Below are 22,757 nucleotides of genomic sequence, written 5' to 3' on the forward strand. Positions count from 1 at the left end.
TATCATTACTTTTCTGTGCATTTGCAGGGTTTATAGCATTCTACAGATTCTCCTGCAATAAAATACATTGCAAAGCATCATTTTATTACACAGGGCTGCAGTGATTTTATGACCTTGGAGTGATAGGAAGCATGAGAGTACAAGATGGAGCACGGATCTTACAAAAAAGTGTACAAAAATGATAAGAGGCTTTAGGGTGCATTTAGGGTGCATTCACACTATGCCCATTGTTTTGCGCTGGGTTGGTGCATGTGCATGTACTGCCCATACAATTATATAGGCATGCTCACATCCCTACATTGCAACAAATCGTGTTATTCTAAATGATAATGTTTGCTTGGTTCTTGTGATTAGAATTTGCAGGTGCACAAGGCAATTATTGAGAGATCAGATATAACATTTAGGACCACTTAACAGCATTTTCAGCATTATAAAAATGTGTACATCAAGCCAAACAGAAGGACACTAGAGGAGAAAAGAGGAACATTTTTTCCAAACGAGGGACTGTCCCTCTCCTCAAAAAAAGTGCAGTTGTCAGTTATTCTGACATGCTTGTAACTTACCAGTGGCATTCATGAGAGTTAGGTGATCCAAAAAAGCAACACTCCCTGCCCCGCTCTTCAGACACCTGTGGGAAAGGTCACACAAATAAAACAGTCACTGCAAAACAGTGGCGTAGCTAAGAAGCTATGGGCCCCGGTGAAAATTTTACATGGGGCCCCCCAAGCACTTTATAAATAACAATGTGTAGAGTGCTTGTGCAGAAACATCAACTCTCAGGAAGATAGTGACATATTGCAACAGGATCTGGATAGGATGGCTATATGGGCACATAAATGGCAGATGAAATTCAATGTTGAAAAATGTATAAAGTCATGCATTTTGGTCGTACCAATGGTCTAGCACCATACAAAATAAATGGGATACAGTTGGAGACATCAAACTTGGAGAAGGACTTAGGAGTACTCATCAACAACAAGTTAAATAATCGTACTCAATGCCAAGCCCCTGCAGCTAAAGCTAACAAAATTTTGGGATGCATTAATAGGGAAATAAAAACTCGAGATGCTAGCATAATATTACCCCTGTTTAACTCTCTAGTAAGGCCGCATCTGGAATATGGAATTCTGTTCTGGGCACCACATTACAGGAATGATATTGCAGTTTTAGAGCAGGTGCAGAGATGAGCAACAAAATTGATATGTGGGATGGAAGGTCTCACTTACCAAGAAAAGTTAGATAAACTGGGTTTATTTAGTCTAGAGAAAAGACGCCTTAGAGGGGATCTAATTAACATGTATAAAAACATCAGAGGGCAATATAAAAGCTTGGTGGATGAGCTTTTTGTTCCTAGGCCTTCTCAAAGGACTAAAGGACATGATCTGCGCATGGAGGAAAAACATTTTAGCCATTTATTTAGGAAAGGGTTCTTTACAGTAAGAGTGATTAAGATGTGGAATGCATTGCCACAGGAAGTAGTTATGGCAAATTCTATACCTGCATTTAAAGGGGGCTTAGATGCTTTCCTTGCATTGAAAGACATCCATGGCTACAATTACTAGGTAATGCCCAGTGATGTTGATCCAGGGATTTTATCTGATTGCCATCTGGAGGCGGGAAGGAATATTTTCCCTTTTGGGGCTAATTGGACCATGCCTTGTAAGGGTTTTTTGCTTTCCTCTGGACTGGATCAACAGGGATATGTGAGGGAGCAGGCTGGTGTTGTACTTGTTCTCTGGTTGAACTCGATAGATGTATGTATTTTTTCAACCCAAATAATTATGTAACTGTGTAAATTAATACGGCGCACCAAAACCTGCCAAGGATTTCCACAGTGTCAAAGGTGCAAGAAGGTGATGGGGAACAGTTTGTTAATAATTACTACTATTTAAAGCATCTATAGAAGTGATTATTACCAGCACAGGACCAATAGAGAGCTAATATTGTGCTTGAGGGAGGGCTCCTTGTGGCCCCTCTGGCCCAAGGGCCCCAATGTGGTTGCTACCTCTGCACCCCATATTGCTATGCCACTGCTGCAAAAATCTCATATAGAGAACTTGGCTTATTTAACACAGAAACATCTGTTGCTAACATTGTTTTCGTGGACTAGGGCAGGTTTCTACTGATTGACAGTATTACTAATTACTAATTGTTTTTTTGAGGACTATGTCCATGTCCAGCTTCACAATTTATTTCGCTTATCCCTACCTCACTCACCCTCTAAGCATGGGATTTCTAAATAATTTTAAATGATTATAAATACCTTTATTTTTAAGAAAACAGTGGCAGCCCTCTACTCCTGTTAATTCCTGAGATGGGAAGGCATGGCTTAGCTGCCCTTAACCAACACACCGAAACAGAATATGGGAGGGGAACTGACTGGCATGCCACTCAGATTCTTATCTATAGGGTTCTATGCAGAGAGTTAAGATGGCAGGTCATTGTAGGGAATACAGGGAATAATAAAAATAAAGGCAGTCACATGGCTGCCACCGTTTCCTTTCAAATAAAGGTTCTACAGTCATATGGTATATTCAATACAAATAGGTATGCGCTCCTGGAAAAACAACAAAATTGCACAGTCTGTGGAGCGCTCTCCTAAACAATATGGTGATATTGATAGATTAATATAGAGTAACAGGAGTAGCGCTTCAAGGCCTAATTGTCCTTGTTACCACCAGTGGAAATGATGAGAAGACCGTCCTATAATCTCTCCCACTCTTCACACTACCAGATGTAACTTTCCAAGTGGCCAACACCGCATATGCAAAATAAAAGAGAATAGATCCAATAGCGTAACTCTGTATGTAGGATTTACACACCACCACCTACCCTCGTGCTTTTAAGTCTATATATATGACACCCATTGTGAGCTGGACACCCCCACACTGCCTGCACTCACCCAGCTGTCCTCCTGCAATATCCGGAGGTAAGAATAAAGGCCTTGTGGGGTATAATGCATCCAGTAGCGATCACAGTGAATCCATCACTAAAAAAAGCAGATCTTCACAAAGCGCATATAACAGAGCTGACGTTCCCAGGTGGCCGCTCGTGTCAGTATCGGATTAGGCTCTCAAATCTGCCGCCATTCTGGTTCCCGTCCTCAAACTGGTCGCGTCTGGCGTATTGATTTACAGTAATTGGGTTTGGAGATGATGTTTAAAAAATGCTGACACTAATTTTGAGTAAAGTCACGCATTCTATCAACTATCAGCTGAATGGAATACGCTTGACATCTGACAATATACAGTAACATGGGGACAGTAATATAAAAAAAACTGTGAACTCTGGCATCTGTCAAAATTTGTCAGCATTTCCCACAAATTTGCTGCACAAAACTGTCCGCTTGGCCACTATTAATAAGAGGGATACACAGCTGCAGACTAAATAATGAAATTATCAATACAGATACAATGAAATAAGGGCTGGGCTGTTACTCAGGGCAACCAATCAGGAATGTTAAAAAGAACAGGAATTCTAATTTATTGCTGGTAGTAGTGTTCCAGTTTCCACCCAGTTTTCTTAAAAATGAAAGACGTCATACCTAAAGGCTCCTTCTGAGCCAAGGAATGGCTCACTACTGCTGGTCTCACAGAAGTGGTTCTTGTGTCGTACAAAGGACTTGGGACCTTGGCACAGTTTACAAAGGTTGATGGAAGACACACCAATTCCAGGGATACAGCTTGCATTAAAATATCCACTAACAACTGAGAACAGAAAAAAAATGCATTTCTGAATACAAAACTAAAAAAAGGTCTAACTTTAACAAAAGTGTTGACATACACCTGGAGAGTTAGAAAAAAAAATCCTCAGTAGTGGAAAGCCTCTGCATGGTTCAGAGTTTGTGGAGATACTTTTTGCAGCCTAACGTTCCATCAAAGGGTTTCCATATGCCTATTTGACTTGCACAAGTGGACAAGCAAATCTGGACTGTGCATGTGCAAGTAAGGACCTTGCATGCTCAGTAGAACAAAATGCACATATTTTGGGTAAGACGTACCCAAAGGACAACAAGGGCATAGAACAAAGGCACGTATAAATGGCCTAATTCTATTGTGCATGCACACTCCTTACGTGTGCATGCCCAGTCCGGATGTGCTCGTCCTCAACACTAAAATAAATGTATTTGACTGCTGCGAGTCAAATAGGTGTATGGGGAATCTACAGCAGAATGGTGGGCTGCCAGAGAATCCAGGAAGACTCTGGACTATGTAGAGGCTTCCTACTACTGAGGTAAGTACTGCATATACTCGACTGTAAGTCTAGAAATTTAGGTCACACTCACTAAATAAAACTATAGGGGTCGACTTATACACAAATGATGTGCAACACTGAGCATGTGTAATGTGTGTACTATTAGTGACATTCTCAATTGCAGCAGTTTATCCAGTGGTAAGTGATACTTTATTGATAAAGGAAATGCAAAGAAAACACAGGTCTGAACAATTAACAAGGAAAGGGGCAGGGGGGTGAATAACTGCTGCACCTGGGGGGACTGGAGGAGGTATTGGCTGCAATTAAGGGACAGGAGGGGTTAATGGCTGCAATACTGCATACAGAGCTGTCATTAACCCCTCCTGGTCCCCAAATGCAGCTGTTAATTCTTGGTCCCCAAGAAAAGCCACTAACTTTGCTGGGTAGACTTATACTTGAGTCAATAAAAAATTCCAGCTTAAAAGGGTCAAATATTGGAGTCGACTTATACACAAGGTCGATTTATATTCAAGGATATAGGGTATCTTACTTTTTTTTTTTTTACACTTTAGGTGTACTTTAAAGCGCACCAATACTTGAAGTACCCTTTTTACTTGAACAAACTTTTTAAATAAGAGAACAAACTGAGAGGTATAAGGAGGCTGACATGTTTATTTACTTTTGTTTTCAAAACTTTTTATTAAGTGGAATTTAGTAATATGGACCATGCAAATTGAAACATGCAATCACATACCACTTATTTCTTATGTAACTGGAGAAACAAGAGCAAGTGTAGAAGAAAAAAAAGAGAAAACAACAGCAAAAAGAAAATGAATAAAGATAGTCAAAAACAGAAAATCATTACTATGAGAGATCTGGAGATAATACTTATAGTAGGGAAGTAGTATTGTAGTATTATGTACTAATAACTAACTATACTGATGCTCATTGCTCAATGGCTAAAAGGCATACATTTCCTAATGAACACAACTTAATGCGTTAATCATAAAGAACTGAATCATAGAATATTATACAGGTGGTACTACACCCCTGAAAAAACTTTTTTTGTTCTCACAAACCCAAACAGATAGATGTTGGAGAAAATGCCAACGAATGGGCTCATTAATCCACATCTGGTGGGATTGTCCATTCAAAAAAACATCTGGCAGCAAACATTTGATCTGATAAGCTCTATAATAAATAAAAGAGTCAAAATGGATCCTGGCTTAGTTCTGTTTGGTCTAGGCTTAGAATCATACATATCACCACACCAAAAGATTATATACAATATTACTCTTGCCACAAAGGTGGAAATTTCTAGACACTGGAAAGAAATCAGGTCATCCACAATCAAATAAATTGTACAAACAATTAATATGAAGAAATGTTTGCTAAACTGCACAATACAATCCCGAGATTTATGCAAGATTGGGAACTATGGGGCAAAAGATATCCTCTTAAATAATGAATAATTTAATAAGGTGTCAAAATAGTCCATCTTAACCCTTAGGTGAATACATGGTTGAAAACCACTGATATGAATATCATTCAGTATGTTTAAGTTTTATTTACTATGCTTAATTACTTTTAAACAATGCAAAATCTCAGGCTGTCCTGCTGATCCTGTGTCTCTAATACTTTAAAGAGACTCAGAGATGAAATACTAAGAAGAATCGATAATTACCCAGGGCTTCCTCCAGACCCATAAACATATGTGAGTCCCTTGCCGTCCTCCCGCGGTCTGCTGTTCAGCCGCGATCAGCCCCGGTAACTTGCTCAGTCGAGTCAGTCTGTGTCTACTGCACATGCTCAGTAGGTCTGCGCATGCACAGAAGACCCAGACTGATCTCGACTGAGCCAGTTACCGAGGCTGATCGCGGCTGAACGGCAGACTGCGGGAGGACAGTGAGAGACTCAAACATGTTTATGGGGCTGGAGGAAGCCCTAGGTAAGTATTGATTCTTCTTAGTTTTTCATCTCTGAGTTTCTTTAAGCCATATACACCCTGAAAAAACATGCAGGTCAGGTGTCTCTGACTTTCTTCCTGGGTTTGCTGCATGCTTGTTTCAGGTGTGTGAGTCAGATACTATTGATGCCAGAAAGATCAACTGGATAGCCAGGCAACTGGTATTGTTTAAAAGGTAATTCATATGGCAGCCTCTATATGCCTCCCACCTCAGGTTGCCTTTAAATAGCCTTGATCCAAATCAGCCGAGGTTTGGCTTGAGCCACTTACTAAAGGAGAGGAAAACCCTGCAATCATGTGCCATTCTAGACATTTTGCTACCCAAGCCAAGGTTTAAAAAGATGCCCTCTCTTTTTGCTTTAACACATAATGTGAATCCCAACTCATTGTATGTATTGCTATAATATAATGTTAAGATTCAATAAAACTCATTGATAAAAATAATAATAAAGAAAAAAGATGCCAATATATACACAATAAAATATCTGAACACCTGTCGCCCTTACCTTTAGTTAGGGGTTGATCTTCATCCCAAAACAATAAGTTTCTAGAAAGCAGGAACCCAAGAGCAATATTCCACCCTGATGTCCACTTAGCGCCACTGTGACAAGAACGGGCCCCTTTTAATTTGTTAATATTCAGGGTACCACGGCGAGCTACAGCCACTGTAAACACGCAGCTCCCTGTATGGGAAAATATAGTAACTTGAGCTTTGCTTCATTTAAGTAAAAATAATTTAAATAATGGTACAATCATCAGTCCAACAGGATACCTTCAGTATGGTGTTCTTTTGCTGCCACTGCTAAGTTATAAAGACTGACCGCAGTATAAACATCACCTGAATCGAGAGATACTGCATCTGCCTTATTGTCCTAAAAATACAAAAAAGGCATGCCAAAGATCATTATGACACAAAACATGGCACAGGGAACAGATAAATAGCTAAGATGTTTTTTCTAAATTACCATTAGACTGACAGGACATTATTGCAGCCTCTCACCTTGATCTTGCTCATACAGTCCTGTGTTTTGTGCGCACGGACACAAGACACCCTGGAAAATGGATCATTTCGGCGCAGCAAATTATGCAGAGTCCGAGCTAAACGAGAGCATTTTCTTTGGTCACCGTCAGATAGCGTACACCAGCGAAACTTCTTCCCTGAAGAAGACATTTTGTACATGATTTACATACATTTTTTTATGTAACTAAACCCTATCTGATTGTTAGTCAGGCAGTCTATCTTCTGTTAGTAGTGTGTTGTACCATGTTAACCATTAGCAAGGCCGGATTTATACTTTTTGTGCCTCTCTAGCCCAAGTATGTTGTGTTTCCCCTTTCTTATGCAGCAGTGCCCCTCCCATTGCACGTGCCTCCTCCATGTGTAACATCCATGTACAGCCCCTTTCTTCCATGAACAGCTGCATTGAGCATCAGTTTCCCTTTTTCATGTGTTTCTCTCCATTTTCAACCTCCTCTTTCGTATATATCAACCCCTCTTTTAATGTCCAGGTCCTCCCTCAGGCTGCAGCCACCCAAGGCCCAGGCCTTTGTGGCCTTTCTAGAAATCAGCCCTGGCCATAAGTAGAAGCATAGAAATGTATGTTGCTTTTCTTTGGATGAGCAGGTTATGCTTCAAGCTTTTGAAGTTCAATTGCCAAATGAAAGGCATCATTTAACTCAACTATTTCCATAATCTTCTGTTACAGGAGGGTGTAAAAAAATCTATTCTCATTCTTAGCAAAAATCTTATTAACAGGATGGTCAGTGGTATTCAAAATACTAGTATATCATTTGCTTGTAATGTATCACATATTTTCAAACTTTAAAATATTTTAAAATTGTATTTTTGAAAGCTAACAGAATAAAAGAGCAACCCAATTTGTTCATACATATATATATATATATATATATATATATATATATATATATATATATATATATATATATATATATATATATATTTCTTAAAAGTACCAGGTTAATAATTTAAACAATGAGCATTCATATTTTACTCATCTAACTGCTATGATTAAATGATAAAGTAAAATAACACTTTTGCAAATAATTTGATAAGCATGAACTGATGAGCAAATCTTTTTTTTGTAATTTATTGTTGTAAATCTTATAGGCCAATGTAATTAAAATCAGAGGAGCATAATTAGTTATACAATCTTTTTGTATTAATAAAAGTACTTGACTACAAGTAAAATGACCATAACCCCAGTCATTCACACACTGGGTGCTACAGTATCTGATGTCATCTTTAAAAATTATAAAGAATTGTGCAGATCAAAAAATAGATCACAATTTAAAAAGGGAGAACTGTTTAGAACATTAAAATTCATCAGAATCCATATAACCTTCTAAGTTAGGCATCTGTGTCTTGTCCAAATGAATTACAAGACTCCCATACATATAGTTCAGTTGTTGTTAAATTTACCTTTGCATCTAAAATTCTAGCCAGACATGGATTTACAAAGCTAATCCTGGGCACTAACTGACCTTCTTTTCATCCCTAGAATCTGTACTTTGTTTCCGTATAGACAGCCCAGGTATTTCCTTTTCTTGCATGATTAATTAGCTGAGTCTAATAGAATAAGACTGCACTCATGGGCAAGTGAGTATGTTTACTTATATAAGTTCCTACCTTCCCTGAAAGTATAGTTTATGTTTCAGCGTCAGTATATCAATGTTCTCACGGTATTATTACCATTTTGTATAATTACATGCATACTACTCCTACATCTAATTAGGTGTTGTTTTGCGAGCAAGGCAGAAATAGGCTTTGATCCCCTGACAGATATTGGACTTTTCTGTGAACTGAGTTTCCTGGTTCCTCCTTCATCTGTATATGATTAGGAGGAGTGAATTGGGGAGTTGATATCACCAGCATTGGAGTCTACATGCTCATGTGCCTTATGTAAGAGCTTAAAGCCTGGTACACACATCCAATTTTGATTGCCCAATTTTTGGCAAATTTTACAAGGTCGATGTAGTATGAGAGCTTACCTGCCCAATCTGTTCATAGTGTTCAAAATCTGTTGGCCCAAATACTATATGGAGGTGGTCAAATTGGCCAGTCATTGGCCAATCAACATTGGATGTGTGTACCAGGCTTAATTTGTGTTTGATTTGCATTGACATCTAAATAATGTTTGACCACAGACACACAGACCCTCATTGAAACAACCAGTAAAGGACATAAAATGCAAGAGAATAGGAAAGTAATGTAAATCAAACTGATTTAAAATTGAATATTTTTTAAAGTGTCGATTTGCTTAATGGCAGTAAAACAATTGTCAGTCCATGTTAGTAAGAATTATTTAAATTGCCCTAAAATTTGCTTTGCATGTGAGCCCCGCAAATTTTCATTCAAAACACAAACTCTGCATCCAAGGTACGTTCAAAGTAAAACACAACTCAAACCACACAAGTAAAAATGTAAAGTAAAACAAAACAAAAAAATCAAGATATGTGGACAATGTTCCTACTTGACTTTTAGGTACAGACAAAGCTGCCTGAGACAAGGGCAAATTGCAGCCCCTGAAGTCATTGCAACTGGAAATGGACTTCCAGGTACTTTTAAAACTGATTTGAGATATTCAGAGAACATGTGCATAAAGTGACCCTGAGCTAAAAATAAACTGATGAGATAAACAACATATTTTTTCTCCTACAATAACTTTTTTTTTAGAATCCCACAATTTTATCTTCTGTTTAAAAAGTGAAAAAAGGTCATTAGTCTGCGTCAGCTGTACAATTACCCACCTGAAACCACATAAGGAAGGATGGCAGGAAACAGGAGCAAACTTAGAAGAGAAGTAAGATGCATGATTATGAAAGACAACAGCTCATCTGCTGCCTACTGACATGAGGTCCAAGCAGTTTAGAGGAGGAGGAGGGAGAGAGCTTAAAATGAGAAAAATGAAGTAAAAAAACAAAACAAATGAGGCACAGAAGGTAACAGATGGAACCCATTAATAACACGTGTAATACTCTCATAGATTTCGGTCCAAAAATACTTGTGAACAACAACAGCCTAATTTTAGCATTTATGACTCATGATGTTGAGCATAAAGCCATTGCTTAATTGTGTTGTTCAGAATGAATCTTTATGCAAATCTTCTCAAATCTTCCGGCCAAGGTTACATTCTTTTAGCAGAGGATGGAGATTTTTAGAGTTTGATTTCCTACAGTCCTAGAAGAACAAGTGGATTTGTATCTCTCCATGCCACAAAATAATTACACTTACAGAAACCAGCTATAATCCTCAGCTTGTAATTAATATCTAAGTATATATTTTCATAATTTCGTTTTCTAAACCGTAAATATAAATTCAAAATAACTTAATATTGTGAACATGATTTCCTTCTTCTACACTGTAGTTGGGACAGTTTGCCTTAACCCCTTCCCTGCCAGCCGTTTTGTCCTAAATGCGAACATCTGCTGCCTAGCAGTTTTTAGACATTTTGCACTCATTAGGTTTACTTAAAGGGAAGATCCGCAGTCCTGCATAAAAAAATAAAAATACATATCCACTTACCTGGGGCTTCCTCCAGCCACGGGCTGGACGTGCCCTTGGCGCCGTCATCGGACATCCTCTGGGCTGTACTGCGCAGGCGCAGAACTACTGCGCCTGCGCAGTACAGCCCGGAGGACGTCTGATGACATCAGCGCGCCCGCGTGAGGCGCACTTTGGAGCGCAGAAGAGCCCGACCTGGCAGCCGGCCTGGCCAGGCCGGGTGCGCCACCGGAGAAGACCTGGAGCATCCGGAGCCGCGTCGAGGGCACGTCCTGCCTGCCACGGGCTGGAGGAAGCCCCAGGTAAGTGGATTTGTATTTTTTTTTTATGCAGGACCGTGAACCTTCCCTAAGATTTTATACAAGAAAACCTACATGAAATAAGACATACAGTATTATATATATTTTTTTTTTTCTGTAATGAATTGGGCTTGAGCACTGAAAGAACATTTTGTACTTTTTCTGGAGATATAACAAACATTTTGAAATATGTAAAAAAAAGTGAAATAAAATATTTTTCTGTTGTGTTTTTTTTTGTCAAAGAAGAATTACATTTACTGACAAAAATGTTGCTGTTTGTAAAAGCCCTGATTCTGCTGAATCCAGCGATACCAGATATGTATTGGTATCCTACTTTTCTGTCCTGGAATATGTGCCGCTAGATATAGGTGGAGCCAGTATAGGTAGCCTGGAATAGGTGCCGCCAGTTCAGGTAGCCAGATATAGGTGCACCCAGTATAGGTAGCCAGGAATAGATGCCCCCAGTACAGGTGGCCAGGTATAGGTGCAGCAGTATATGTAGCCAAGTATAGGCGCCCCAATAAAGGTAGTCAGGTATAGGTGTAGCCAGTATAGGTAGCCTGATATAGGTGCAGCCCAGTATCGGTAACCAGGAATAGATACCCCAGTATAGGTAGCAGGTATAGGTGCCCCAGTATATGTAGCAGGTATAGGTGCCCCAATATAGGTAGTAGGTATCGGTGCCCCCAGTATAGGTAGCAGGTATTTTTGCCCCAGTATAGGTAGTAAGTATAATTGCCCCCAGTATAGGTAACAGGTATAGGTGCCTCTGTGGCGAGGGGGGCCGACATCATACTTCCTCCCTCCACATGTGCCCCCCTCCTGTGGCCCCCCTGCATGGCTGGAGTGCAGTGGTGCGGTGTGTAATTACTCACCCGATTGCTCTCTCCATGTGGTGTCCCCACAGGCAGCAGGTTCTTCTCACGATCTCTGTAATCATGCGTAATGCAGTAAACAGGAAGTAGAGAGGAGACAGCTGCCGGCGGGGGACACGTGACATGGAGTGTGGTATCAGGTAAGTAATTACACACCGACCGCTGCTCCAGCCATATGGCTGGAGGAGGAATCATGTCGGCCCCCCAAACCACTGCTTCCCCAGGGACAAAATGCTAAATAACGCACTAGGTACATTGTTGGCAGTTAGAGCCTTTTCTAGCCACAACGTACCTAGTACGTGCTTGGCAGGGAAAGGGGTTAAACCAAACCTGAAGTGAAAATAAACTTCTGAGAGAAATAATTGTATCTGCAGAAGCAATCCTAAATAGACCTTTTCAAGAGTCTCATATTCTTTTTTTGGGTTGAAGGGATGAAAATCTCAGGCTGAAGAGTCATGTGTGTCCCATTTACATTACTGCTGCTGTTCATTCACCTTCCACAAAGAGCAATGATGACCTATTGATATTTTAGGCTATTTTCCACACATAGTGCAGTGCAATTTTCCTGCGAAATGAGAGCCCGCCACAGGAAAACAGCACCATTTCTTATTTTTGTTTGCACCCTGCGTCAGACAGCGTCGACAGGATAATTTCACTAGCTCCACCCCCCACTCAGTGGCCTTCTCCCTGATGGACATGAAATAAACTTTATCACTGTGGGCATGTACACCACACCGCTACCGCAACAATCTATAAAGATTATTGCATTGCCATTGGCTCTAAGGCCAAACGTTACTATTTGTACCACTTAGCAACACACTGCAGTCTGCGTTTCCTGTGCGTTGTTCAAAGCACTTCTGTCCCATCGTGTTGCACCCTGGGTACTGTGGCCCATCTCTCATACGACATGGGAGAGAGTACCAAGACATGTCGCAAATCGATAGTGTGCAAGGGGCCTCAATCACTATGCTACTACAATCAATTGTTGCAAAGCCACATGCCACATTAATGTTTTATGGCCTCTTATTAGTTATTAGGAGAGCTTACTCTACAGTCGGACTGCAAAAAGCTCTGGTTTATGAACCATTGCTATTAAAAAAAAATGAAAAAGGCAAATTCTAATTAGAATTGACTTATATGTTCATGTTTGTCTAATCATGTTGCATGTCACTTCACATATTTTTATGTTTATTGGTTGTAACCAGTTTGATTAATACTGTTGCTCACATATTTTAATTAGGAACTGTTAGGGAATGTTTGTATTACATGGTATTTGGGTAAAAAAAAAGGCATTAAGTATGCAGGAATACAAGAAGATGTGCATGGAAATAAAAATGAGAAAAGAGAGGAAGCAAAACAGATGAGGGAAGAGGCGGGTCTATGCAGGGGCGTAACTAGAAATCACTGGGCCCCCCTGCAAAACTTTGGATGGGGCCCCCTCCATCCAATCCCTCGCTTTCTACACAGGTTAACTGAGAACCGCTGTTATTCAATTGGCTAGTGCACACTTGAATGTGAAAACATACAGAAGTGAATTACATTAGCTTTTGTGATAAAAATGCAGGTTTTCAAACGTATAGACACACATTGTGGGCAGAAAACCGACAGATGAGTGTGCGCCCAGCTTCAGCTTATAACACTCACTCTGTCCTCTTCCGAGGGAGCAGAACTGCCTCTGCAGGCCCCTCCAGCATCACTACAGTACAGAGCACTTGGGGAGGGGTAGAGAGGCTGGGGGTAGAGCAGCGTTGTACACAAGAGCCTGCTGAACACTGCATAAGGACTGTCTACAAATCTTTGTCTGCAAAACTTTGCATGATTCGTTATCAGTGGCTGAGCAGATGCAGTCATTAGAACAATTGTGCAGAAAGCAGAAAGCTCTTTTCCTCCGTGCCCTTAGTTGCCAGTTCCTCAGGGCAGGGAAAAGAAACTTCTCCCCCCATTGGACCCCCTGTGGCTTCTGGGCCCCCCTGCAGCTGCATCCCTTGCAGGGTCTATTGTTACGCCCCTGGGTCTATGTAAGCTATCTATGATGGAAGGTTGTGTGTATTATGATGAGTGGCGGTGTGATTGTACGTGTAGGTAATTATAATATTGTTAAAGGCCAGCTATATGCAGCATTATTTAAATCAAAGTGTGAGACGTGTGACCCACAGATGCCTCCAGCATATGTTTTGTAAGGGCCTTTTTACACTTGCTTAACAAATGTACCCACTTGGGGCGCTTTTTAAACTCAGCTTAAATGCAGGAAGCGGATCCTAATGTTAAAAATAGGATCCACTTCGACTTGTTAAAAAAACAGATCCGCTTGCTGCGGAACACTAAATGGAACACATCAGATGGAGTCACACAGATGGAGTCCCAACTTAGCACATTTTCCAGACTGGACAGGAAAATGTACAGTATCCAATGAAAGCCCGTTCATACTAGGCTAGTTGCTGCATCTGCGTCACCCATTTAAATTTCAATTACCACCGTGACGTAATAGTCATGTGTCCTGCTGCCTATTGCGACCCCTCCTACACAGCCGGTAGCCGGTATTAGCATGGGGATCTCCATTGGACTGCAAAAGAACAAGGGGAATTCTCAGCAACAGGTAGAAGTCTCAACAGGGAGAATTCTCATGGGTTCATGTTGTATCAATTCTCCCTTTTGCTAGGGAGAATTGGCCTGATGCAGCTTATGGAGACTGGAGAGCACCATGCTTCTGCTGGCCTCTGGGCTGAACAGATGAACGAAAAGGCGGTGGCAGGACAGGTAAGCGGCGATGCATACAGGCTGATGTGATAAACGCAGGAGCAGATGAGCGGACGCAAAGAGGACGGGTAAATTGTTGCAAGGGGATGCAAAACGGGCTTACGGTTTCCATTCTGCATCCGCTCTAGTGTGAACCGGCCCTTAGAGTTGAAACAGGATTTTTTCAAAACGTGGCATTGTGTGCAGCTTTATTCATTTAACCACTTAAGGACCGCCCCCAGCCGATGGGCGGCGGCAAAGTCCGGGCCTAAACGACCGCAATACGCCCATCGGCGGGGGCGGCTGCAGGCGTGGTTTTGCGGCGATCGCGATCAGCCGCCGGCGACTGGCTCCGCCCCCCTCGAGCTGTAACCCGCCGGCCGTTCGAAAGCGCCGGCGGGTTACTAGCACCCGGATCGCCGCACGGATAGTGTATAATAGGCTTTGTAATGTATACAAAGCCTATTATACTGGCTGCCTCCTGCCCTGGTGGTCCCAGTGTCCGAGGGACCACCAGGGCAGGCTGCAGCCACCCTAGTCTGCACCAAGCACACTGATCCTGCCCCCCCTCCCCTCTGATCACCCACAGCACCCCTCAGACCCCCCCCCCTGCCCACCCCCCAGACCCCTGTTTGCACCCAATCACCCCCCTAATCACCCATCAATCACTCCCTGTCACTATCTAAAAACGCTATTTTTTTTAACCCGAAACTGCCCCCTGCTCCCTCCTGATCACCCCCACCCCTCAGATTCTCCCCAGACCCCCCCCCCCCTGTGTACTGTATGCATATATCCCCCCTGATCACCTGCCAATCACCTGTCAATCACCCATCAATCACCCATCAATCACCCCCTGTCACTGCCACCCATCAATCAGCCCCTAACCTGCCCCTTGCGGGCAATCTGATCACCCACCCACACCAATAGATTGCCCGCAGATCCGACATCAGATCACCTCCCAACTGCAGTGTTTACATCTGTTCTCTCCTCTAAACACCCACTAATTACCCATCAATCACCCATCAATCACCCCCTATCACCACCTGTCACTGTTACCCATCAGATCAGAACCTAATCTGCCCCTTGCGGGCACCCAACCACCCGCCTACACGCTCAGATTGCCCTCAGACCCCCCCTTATCAATTTGCCAGTGCAATATTTACATCTGTTCTTCCCTGTAATAACCCACTGATCACCTGTCAATCACCTATTAATCACCCATCAATCACCCCCTGTCACTGCCACCCATCAATCAGCCCCTAACCTGCCCCTTGCGGGCAATCTGATCACCCACCCACACCGATAGATCGCCCGCAAATCCGATGTAAGATCACCTCCCAAGTGCAGTGTTTACATCTGTTCTCTACCCTAAACACCCACTAATTACCCATCAATCACCCCCTGTCACTGATACCCATCAGATTAGACCCTAATCTGCCCCTAGGGCACCCAATCACCCGCCCACACCCTCAGAACGCCCTTAGACCCCAGCCCTGATCACCTCGCCAGGGCATTGCTTGCATCTATTTCCCCCCTCTAATCACACCTTGAGACACCCATCAATCACCTCCTGTCACCACCTGTCACCCCCTAGCACACCTACCCATCAGATCAGGCCCTAATTTGCCCCGTGTGGGCTCTTGATCACTCGGCCAAACCCTCAGACCCCCTTCCGATCACCTCCCCAGTGCATTGATTGTATCTATTTTCCCCTCTAACCACCCCCTGAGACACCCATCAATCACCTCCTGTCACCCCCCTAGCACTCCTATCCATCAGATCAGGTCCAATACAACCTGTCATCTAAGAGGCCACCCTGCTTATGACCGGTTCCACAAAATTTGCCCCCTCATAGACCACCTGTCATCAAAATTTGCAGATGCTTATACCCCTGAACAGTCATTTTGAGAAATTTGGTTTCCCGACTACTCACGGTTTTGGGCCCGTAAAATGCCAGGGCAGTATAGGAACCCCACAAGTGACCCCATTTTAGAAAAAAGACACCCCAAGGTATTCTGTTAGGTGTATGACGAGTTCATAGAAGATTTTATTTTTTGTCAACAGTTAGCGGAAATTGATTTTTATTGTTTTTTTCACAAAGTGTCATTTTTCACTAACTTGTGACAAAAAATAAAATCTTCTATGAACTCACCATACACCTAACGGATTACCTTGGGGTGTCTTCTTTCTAAAATGGGGTCACTTGTGGGGTTCCTATACTGCCCTGGCATTTTAGGGGCCCTAAACCGTGAGGAGTAGTCTAGAAAACAAATGCCTCAAAATGACATGTGAATAGGACGTTGGGCCCCTTAGCGCACCTAGGCTGCAAAAAAAGTGTCACACATGTGGTATCGCCGTACTCAGGAGAAGTAGTATAATGTGTTTTGTGGTGTATTTTTACACATACCCATGCTGGGTGGGAGAAATCTCTCTGTAAATGGACAATTGTGTTAAAAAAAATCAAAAATGTGTCATTTACAGAGATATTTCTCCCACCCAGCATGGTTATATGTAAAAATACACCACAAAACACATTATACTACTTCTCCTGAGTACGGCGATACCACATGTGTGACACTTTTTTGCACCCTAACTGCGCTAAGGGGCCCAAAGTTCAATGAGTACCTTTAGGATTTCAAGGGTCATTTTGCGGCATTTGGTTTCCAGACTACTCCTCACGGTTTAGGGCCCCTAAAATGCCAGGGCAGTATAGGAACCCAACAAGTAACCCCATTTTAGAAAGAAGACACCCCAAGGTATTTCGTTAGGAGTATGGTGAGTTCATAGAAGATTTTATTTTTTGTCACAAGTTAGCGGAAAATGACACTTTGTGAAAAAACACAATTAAAATCAATTTCCGCTAACTTGTGACAAAAAAAAAAAATCTTCTATGAACTCACCATACTCCTAACGGAATACCTTGGGGTGTCTTCTTTCTAAAATGGGGCCATTTGTGGGGTTCCTATACTGCCCTGGCATTTTAGGGGCCCTAAACCGTGAGGAGTAGTCTTGAAACCAAATGTCGCAAAATGACCTGTAAAATCCTAAAGGTACTCATTGGACTTTGGGCCCCTTAGCGCAGTTAGGGTGCAAAAAAGTGCCACACATGTGGTATCGCCGTACTCAGGAGAAGAAGTATAATGTGTTTTGGGGTGTATTTTTACACATACCCATGCTGAGTGGGAGAAATATCTCTGTAGATAGACAATTGTGTGTAAAAAAAATCAAAAAATTGTCATTTACGGAGATATTTCTCCCACCCAGCATGGGTATGTGTAAAAATACACCCCAAAACACATTATACTACTTCTCCTGAGTACGGCAATACCACATGTGTGGCACTTTTTTGCGGCCTAACTGCGCTAAGGGGCCCAAAGTCCAATGAGCATCTTTAGGCTTTACAGGGGTGCTTACAATTAGGCACCCCCAAAATGCCAGGACAGTGAACATACCCCACAAATGACCCCATTTTGGAAAGTAGACACTTCAGGGTATTCAGAGAGGAGCATAGTGAGTCCGTGGCAGATTTCATTTTTTTTTAGTCGCAAGTTAGAAGAATTGGAAACTTTTTTTTTTGTCACAAAGTGTCATTTTCCGCTAACTTGTGACAAAAAATAAAATCTTCTATGAACTCACCATACCTCTCACTGAATACTTTGGGATGTCTTCTTTCCAAAATGGGGTCATTTGGGGGGTATTTATACTATCCTGGAATTTTAGCACCTCATGAAACATGACAGGGGGTCAGAATAGTCAGAGATGCTTGAAAATGGGAAAATTCACTTTTGGCACCATAGTTTGTAAACGCTATAACTTTTACCCAATCCAATAAATATACATTGAATGTTTTTTTTTTATCAAAGACATGTGGCAGAATAACTTTCGTGCTCAAATGTATAGGAAATTTTACTTTATTTGAAAAATGTCAGCACAGAAAGTAAAAAAAAGTCATTTTTTTGACAAAATTCATGTCTTTTTTGATGAATATAATAAAAACTAAAACTCGCAGCAGCAATCAAATAGCACTAAAAGAAAGCTGTATTAGTGACAAGAAAAGGAGGTAAAATTCATTTAGGTGGTAGGTAGAGTTGGGCCGAACGGTTCGCCTGCGAACGGTTCCATGCGAACTTCCGTGGTTCGCGTTCGCGTCCCGCAGGCGAACTTTTGCGGAAGTTCGGTTCGCCCCATAATGCACCATGAGGGTCAACTTTGACCCTCTACATCACAGTCAGCAGGCCCAGTGTAGCCAATTAGGCTACACTAGCCCCTGGAGCGCCACCCCCCTTATATAAGGCAGGCAGCGGCGGCCATTACGGTCACTCGTGTGCCACTGCCTGCCTGCATTAGTGAGAGTAGGGTGAGCTGCTGCACTGTCTCTCATAGGGAAAGATTAGTTAGGCTTAGCTTGTCCCTGACTGCATACCTGTTCTGTGAACCCACCACTGCATACCTGTACTGTGAACCCACCACTGCATACCTGTTCTGTGAACCCACCACTGCATACCTGTTCTGTGAACCCACCACTGCATACCTGTTCTGTGAACCCACCACTGCATACCTGTTCAGTGAACCCACCACTGCATACCTGTTCTGTGAACCCACCACTGCATACCTGTTCAGTGAACCCACCACTGCATACCTGTTCTGTGAACCCACCACTGCATACCTGTTCTGTGAACCCACCACTGCATACCTGTTCTGTGAACCCACCACTGCATACCTGTTCAGTGAACCTGCCACTGCATACCTGTACTGTTCAGTGAACCCGCCACTGCATACCTGTTCTGTTCAGTGAACCCGCCACTGTATACCTGTTCTGTTCAGTGAACCTGCCACTGTATACCTGTTCTGTTCAGTGAACCCGCCACTGCATACCTGTTCTGTTCAGTGAACCCGCCACTGCATACCTGTTCTGTTCAGTGAACCCGCCACTGTATACCTGTTCTGTTAAGTGAACCCACCACTGCATACCTGTTCTGTTCAGTGAACCCGCCACTGCATACCTGTTCTGTTCAGTGAACAGTTTGGTGTGTCAGTGTGAAGCAGTACCTTAATTACACTACCTGATTGATGTATACACATGCAAGATGTTTTAAAGCACTTTAGGCCTGTCATTTAGCATTCAATATGATTTCTGCCCTTAAAACGCTGCTTTGCGTCAAATCCAGATTTTTCCCGGGGACTTTTGGCGTGTATCCCACTCCTCCATGCCCCCCTCCAGGTGTTAGACCCCTTGAAACATCTTTTCCATCACTTTTGTGGCCAGCATAAATTTTTTTTTTTTCAAAGTTCGCATCCCCATTAAAGTCTATTGCGGTTCGCGAACTTTAACGCGAACCGAACCTTCCGCGGAAGTTCGCGAACCCGGTTCGCGAACCTAAAATCGGAGGTTCGGCCCAACTCTAGTGGTAGGTTGTATGACCGAGCAATAAACCGTGAAAGATGCAGTGGTCTGAATGGAAAAAAAGGCTCTGGTCCTTAAGGGGCGAAAAGACTGTGGTCCTCAAGTGGTTAAATTCAGCCCAATTGGCTGGCTAAACAGGATGCAGGGCCTGTCTGCTGGCTGATCACACACTGTGCTTCCTACATTAATTAAAGAGACACTGAAGCGAAAAAAAATATATGATATAATGAATTGGTTGTGTACTATGAATAATTACTAGAAGATTAGCAGCAAAGAAAATATTCTCATATTTTTCTTTTCAGGTATATAGTGTTTTTTCTAACATTGCATCACTCTATAATATGTCCAGATTACACAACACTCTGCATTCAAAATGAGTCTTTCAGAGCAGTCTGTGAAGTAATAAACTCTCCTCTGCTAGAGGAAAAGTAAACAGTTTAATTACAGTTGAGATAATAAGAGTCAGATAACAGCCCTCTCCATGACCAAGTTGGTCGGAGAGCTTAATAGCTTTTTTGCATAGAGATAACAACTGGAGTTTCTCAACTCTTCCTGCACTGGAAACAATTAGACTGATGTATCTGATCTTAATGTTTTTTTTTTTAGCTGTAGTACACATACAAATCATAATATCATCATTTTTTTTTCGCTTCAGTGTCTCTTTAAGGAAAAGGAAAACTGTGATGTCTATATGATGTGTGAATGATGTAAGATGAATGAGAGAGTAACTATAAATGAACTCAAACTTATTATTGTAATAAAGATCAATGAGCATGAAAAAAGAAAAAGAAAAAAGCAACAAACAATGATGCAAACTAATAACCATACAAAAGGAGTCTTTTTGTGAAGCCCTTTGACAAGTCTGTAAGTGGTGAAATGAAGTTGAGTTAGCAAAAATAAAAAAATGAATACTGCTTCTGGTTGAACTTGATGGACATATGTCTTATTTCAACCCAAATAACTATGTAAATAAACAAATCACTATGAGTGTTTTTGACTTTATCACTACGGAATTGCATTGCAACAGACTAAAGAAGTTTCCAGGGAACATAAAAATGTTTTTCTTACTTTCTTGGACCGAGGCCTTAAGTCTTGCGTGACAAACATGTAGCCAGCAGCTAAAAGCTGTTCCAAATGAGTGTACATACTGTAGCACAACACTTTTCAAATATTTCTTATTGTTAGTGAATCAGACATTCAGTAGGTGTACAACTAAACATACGAAAGCATAGGTTAAAAGCTAATAGCAGTAATACGATTACATTGTTTAAATGTTGTCTCACTTACAGCAACTCTCACCAGAGTCTGCTATGACACTTATAATAGGTGACAAGTTTATTAAGAAAAAAATCCTGGCCAGGTTTGCTTAATTACTTTTAAGGCCCATACACACGTCGGATTTTTCTGAACGACCCGTCGTTTGAACGTCCCGTCGTTCAGTCGTTCGCACGTCAAATCCGACGTGTGTACAGACTATCGTTCGGGTGATAAGACTGGTTTCCAGCGATCCGCCGGGCGGATCGCTGGAAACCAGTCTTATCACGTGAACGATAGTCCGTACACACGTCTGATTCCGCGTGCGAACGACTGAACGACGGGACGTTCAAACGACCCGTCGTTCAGAAAAATCCGACGTGTGTATGGGCCTTAACTCTCTAATATTTTCCAGTCTTGTAGAATCTATAAGTAAATTAGTTCCAGTGAGTGCTAAATGTTTCCACTCCGTAGCTGTTCTACCAGGAATTGATCTATGGAAGACAGCCACAAAGAATGATGTAATGTGCTGAGGATATGAGGCTTCTGCTCTGTGGAATTCACAGAATAGTGCAGTTGATAAGATGAAAAGCAAATGTTTATAATTTGAAAGGAGTGAGCTGCAAAACACTGACAGTTCATTCCGTGTCAGTTAATGCTCTAGCTATAAATCAGTTTAAAGGTTTCTAAGACTTTGGTGAAATTTCTGCCCTTGAGTGCCTAAACCTGTACATTTAACTCAACAGTTGTAAGGGGTTCTATTGTTCCTGTCATCATTCTTAAATATGGTACATATGTTGCGGTGAATGAAAATGCAGAGGGTATCCACATGTTTAGTAGCAGTGGATGTGAGAACACATGGTGTAACGATTGCGGAATTATTTCCGTGGTCAGCGCACAAGATGTGCGCTGACACTGCGGAAATCCTCCACAAGTGTATGAAATAACAGAACCCAGCTATGGTGCAATGCACCTGTAGAAGGAAATTCCCACCGGCAGATGGAGCTGTGGAGTGCAGAGGAACAAACCCTCTGCACTGCCACAGATGCCAGATGGGAATTGTACGAGGTGAAGCTATACAGGGCAAGATAGCCCTTGGAGAGAGAGAGTGAGCACAGGGACAGGATGTATGTGTGTCCACCAATTTAGCCGCCACCCAGCGACGGTGAAAACACAACAGCGAAGAACAAGTGGGAACGCAATCGCAAGAATGGCGATTGCTATCAGCGACACAAGACTGAGCAACACAGAGCAAAGGAACAGAATAAAGACAGAACTGATAACAAACTGTAATCCAACACACAGGAACAGACAGGACTAACTACACGCGGTCACCACACGTTAAGCGCAATAGCGACAAAGCGCGTGTGCGGCACGGTCGCCACACGAGAAGCGCAATAGCGACAAAGCGTACCAACCCTGACTAACCAAAGAAACACGAAAATAAAAGAGAACGCGGACGCTTGCTAAACGGTTACCTCACCTAGACGACAGCAAGCGTTCGTTC

At 42.2% G+C, this 22,757-nt stretch overlaps 1 protein-coding gene across 3 annotated transcripts in view; it reads right to left on the minus strand.

Annotated features, from left to right (window-relative positions):
• LOC137519470 (serotransferrin-1-like) overlaps positions 1-22,757 on the minus strand; it is an 88,642-nt gene that overhangs the window by 35,301 nt on the left and 30,584 nt on the right. The window contains exons 1-6 of one of the 3 annotated variants that reach the window (XM_068238427.1): positions 9,929-10,030; positions 7,161-7,318; positions 6,933-7,032; positions 6,667-6,843; positions 3,545-3,707; positions 564-628 (exon numbers count right to left, since the gene is read on the minus strand). In XM_068238427.1, coding sequence (XP_068094528.1) covers positions 564-628; positions 3,545-3,707; positions 6,667-6,843; positions 6,933-7,032; positions 7,161-7,318; positions 9,929-9,992 — 727 coding nt within the window. In that variant the 5' untranslated portion in view covers positions 9,993-10,030. Of the gene's footprint in view, positions 1-563; positions 629-3,544; positions 3,708-6,666; positions 6,844-6,932; positions 7,033-7,160; positions 7,319-8,662; positions 8,731-9,928; positions 10,031-22,757 lie in introns of those variants that run through there. The other 2 variants (XM_068238438.1, XM_068238432.1) reach the window with 2 other exon arrangements.

The sequence above is a fragment of the Hyperolius riggenbachi genome, chromosome 1 (assembly GCF_040937935.1).
Source record: "Hyperolius riggenbachi isolate aHypRig1 chromosome 1, aHypRig1.pri, whole genome shotgun sequence".
In the NCBI taxonomy this organism is placed as follows: domain Eukaryota; kingdom Metazoa; phylum Chordata; class Amphibia; order Anura; family Hyperoliidae; genus Hyperolius; species Hyperolius riggenbachi.